The sequence below is a fragment of the Nuphar pumila genome, chromosome 3 (genome assembly GCF_984573655.1).
Source record: "Nuphar pumila chromosome 3, dmNupPumi1.hap1.1, whole genome shotgun sequence".
NCBI lineage: Eukaryota > Viridiplantae > Streptophyta > Magnoliopsida > Nymphaeales > Nymphaeaceae > Nuphar > Nuphar pumila.
In genome coordinates this window covers 4,227,285-4,229,894 of record NC_143251.1, presented here as the reverse complement: position 1 = coordinate 4,229,894, position 2,610 = coordinate 4,227,285, and the positions used below count along the sequence as shown (strand labels likewise).

General features: G+C 44.3%; 1 protein-coding gene across 1 annotated transcript; it reads left to right on the top strand.

Annotated features, from left to right (window-relative positions):
* Nucleotides 1–800: 800 nt before the first annotated feature.
* Nucleotides 801–2,346, top strand: LOC149841688 (putative WRKY transcription factor 11). Its single transcript, XM_090001114.1, has 3 exons — nt 801–1,492; nt 1,583–1,708; nt 1,922–2,346. Exons 1-3 carry the CDS (start codon nt 864–866, stop codon nt 2,073–2,075), a joined length of 909 nt encoding a protein of 302 aa, XP_089857240.1. The 5' UTR covers nt 801–863; the 3' UTR covers nt 2,076–2,346.
* The last annotated feature ends 264 nt before the right edge of the window (nt 2,347–2,610 follow it).

Genomic DNA, 2,610 nt, shown 5'->3' with positions numbered 1-2,610 from the left:
TATATATATATATATATATATATATATATATAAAATCGGGCATAAGCTTCAAGCAAAACAAACACTAAGGGTGTTTTTGGCTCACGGACCTGAAAGATTTGTACTAAATCTTGCTTGGGATCCATGTAAAAAATCCGAGCAAATCTCAAACTCTGTTATAGTTTATGCATTTGGAAAAGTGGTAGCTGCCCAATCAACTCTTTAGTGCAGATTAAAGAGGAGGCAGTTACCCTTCTTCTCTCAAATGCAGAAACTCTCATCCCAGCTACCAGTTTCCAAACACCCACCACCAAAATAGTTTCACCATGTATCAACTAAATGCACAAACTCTTATCCCTGCTAGTTTCCAAACAGGCCGGTTGTAATTCATTTGCTTAATGGAGGGTCAGACCAAATATAAACGTATCTTCAATATTTAGTTTTAAAAGTTTAAGATTAAAGCAATTAAATGCACTTTGAATCATAGAACCTCTAAAAAAAAACAAGCATCTGATATTCATATTTCAGCTGAAATTCATGTATCTTTGATCTTATATCAGATTTTGACATCTGATCATCCAAACGCACGGTTAAAGTCCTTAAGAATGGATAGAGAGTAATCATCAAGGGAGAGTCGACTCAAATTAGCACCCTTTTGACCACAAATCCAAACAATAGTCAGCTGTGATTTAATAAAATGAAAAGGACAACACAGTCATTCTCTTAACCAACGGATACGACATGCGACAAGCGTTAGAAAGAAGAAACTTTTTCTTTCTCTCTCTAACTACGCTTCAGCGCCACCCACCCACAAAAAAAAAACCTCTATAAAGGACCTCAGCCTTCTCACCCCTCTCACTTCCTCCCACTCCCCGCCGGAAAACATGGCCGTCCAGTTGATGGGTCACCGGAATAGTTTTCCGGCGACCGGAGAGATGGAGGAGAGGGCGGTGCGGGAGGCCGCGGCGGCGGGCCTGGAGAGCATGGAACAGCTGGTCCGCCTCATCTCTCTGCAGCAGAGCCAGCAACCGACGGCCACGATGGAACTGGACTGCGGAGCTGTCGCCGATCTGGCCGTTTCCAGATTCAAGAAGGTGATCTCCCTTCTGAGCCGGACAGGCCACGCCAGGTTCCGGCGAGCGCCGCCGTCCTCCGCCTCCTCCTCTTCCTCCCTTCCTTCCTCCTCCCGTACCTCCTCAGACTCACCCGCCGCCTCTCCTAAGCTGCCGAGGGTCTACTGTCCCACGCCCATCCAACGGCTGCCGCCCTCCATCGCTCCACCACCACCACCACCGCCACCGGCGCACCACCACCACCACTCTCAATCTCTCACTATCACTAGTTCCTTCAGTGGGGAACCCACCGTCTCCAAAGAGAAGCACTACCCTTCGGCTATCGCCTCTTGTAGGCCTCCTCTCTCTTCTTCCTCTTTCAAGAAGAAATGCCACGCTAAATCTGAGGATCTTGGTGCCAAGTGTGGGCCTTCTCCGAGGTGCCATTGTTCCAAAAGAAGGTATTATATTCTCTCTTCATTCGTTTCTTTCTTGGATCTGTATCTTTCTTTTTGTTGGTACAGAATTGTTGATTTTTGTTGGTTTTATAGGAAATCCAGAGTGAAGAGAACGATTAGAGTCCCGGCTATTAGTCTCAAGTTGGCTGACATTCCTCCAGATGAGTTCTCATGGAGAAAATATGGTCAAAAGCCCATCAAAGGATCTCCTCACCCTAGGTATGACTTCTTCAAACATTAATGAACAACACCCATCTTGTATTTTTTTTTGTTAAAATATAAATGAAAACCATATTCCTTTCTTGGTTCTTATTTAAAGTAAAAACCTATGATTTCCCTTTTCTTATATAATATTAGATTCAGATGAGCACACACGCTCTCTCTCTCTCTCTCTCTCTTGATCGATTGATTGTGGACGGCTTGGTTTTGCAGGGGGTACTACAAGTGTAGCAGCGTGAGGGGGTGCCCTGCGAGAAAGCATGTAGAGAGGGCGTCGGACGATCCGTCGATGATGGTGGTCACGTATGAAGGAGAGCACAACCATTCGCAGTCTCCTTCGGAACCAACGGGCTTGATTGCAGATTGATCTCATACATAAATGTTCATAAATTTTGATTTTTTGGGTTTGTCATTCACTAGATCACCCCAACTAGTAATATCAGTCAATATGTACAACACCCACAAAAGTGTTGTTAAAAATGCACTTCTTTGTTTTTTCTTCGAATTGTCTTCCCTTGTTTGGCAGTGTTGTTCCTCTGCACCAAGAATTCAAGATGGGTTCTCTCTATGTACAGAGAGAGAGAGAGAGAGAGAGAGTACTCTTGATCTTACATCATAATTGGTTGTAGAGAGAGAAAGTGTGAGTTCTTATCTTACATCACGATTGGTTGTGGGTTGGGTGAAGGTCATGGCTTGAGAGAGAGAGAGAGGGAGAGAGAGTCAGCCTTTTTGGTTTTTGTTCATGGTTATAGTTCCAACTTCCAACTATTCGTCCTTTTCTAATTAATTTGAATTGAGTTTTGGAGTCGGTGTCCACGCATCCACCAGAGCCGGTTGGATGAGACTTGTTTTTGATGGGGCATTTATTGTGTGATTTTTGGTTTATTGCTGCTTAGGTAGGC

What these genes read in the sequence shown, in the direction of transcription:
- LOC149841688 (XM_090001114.1), top strand. Translation starts at nt 864, where the DNA reads ATGGCCGTCCAGTTGATGGGTCACCGGAATAGTTTTCCGGCGACCGGA. An exon ending in TGCCATTGTTCCAAAAGAAG is followed by an intron (nt 1,493 to 1,582) that starts GTATTATATTCT and finishes TTGGTTTTATAG; the next exon opens with GAAATCCAGAGTGAAGAGAA. An exon ending in AAAGGATCTCCTCACCCTAG is followed by an intron (nt 1,709 to 1,921) that starts GTATGACTTCTT and finishes TTGGTTTTGCAG; the next exon opens with GGGGTACTACAAGTGTAGCA.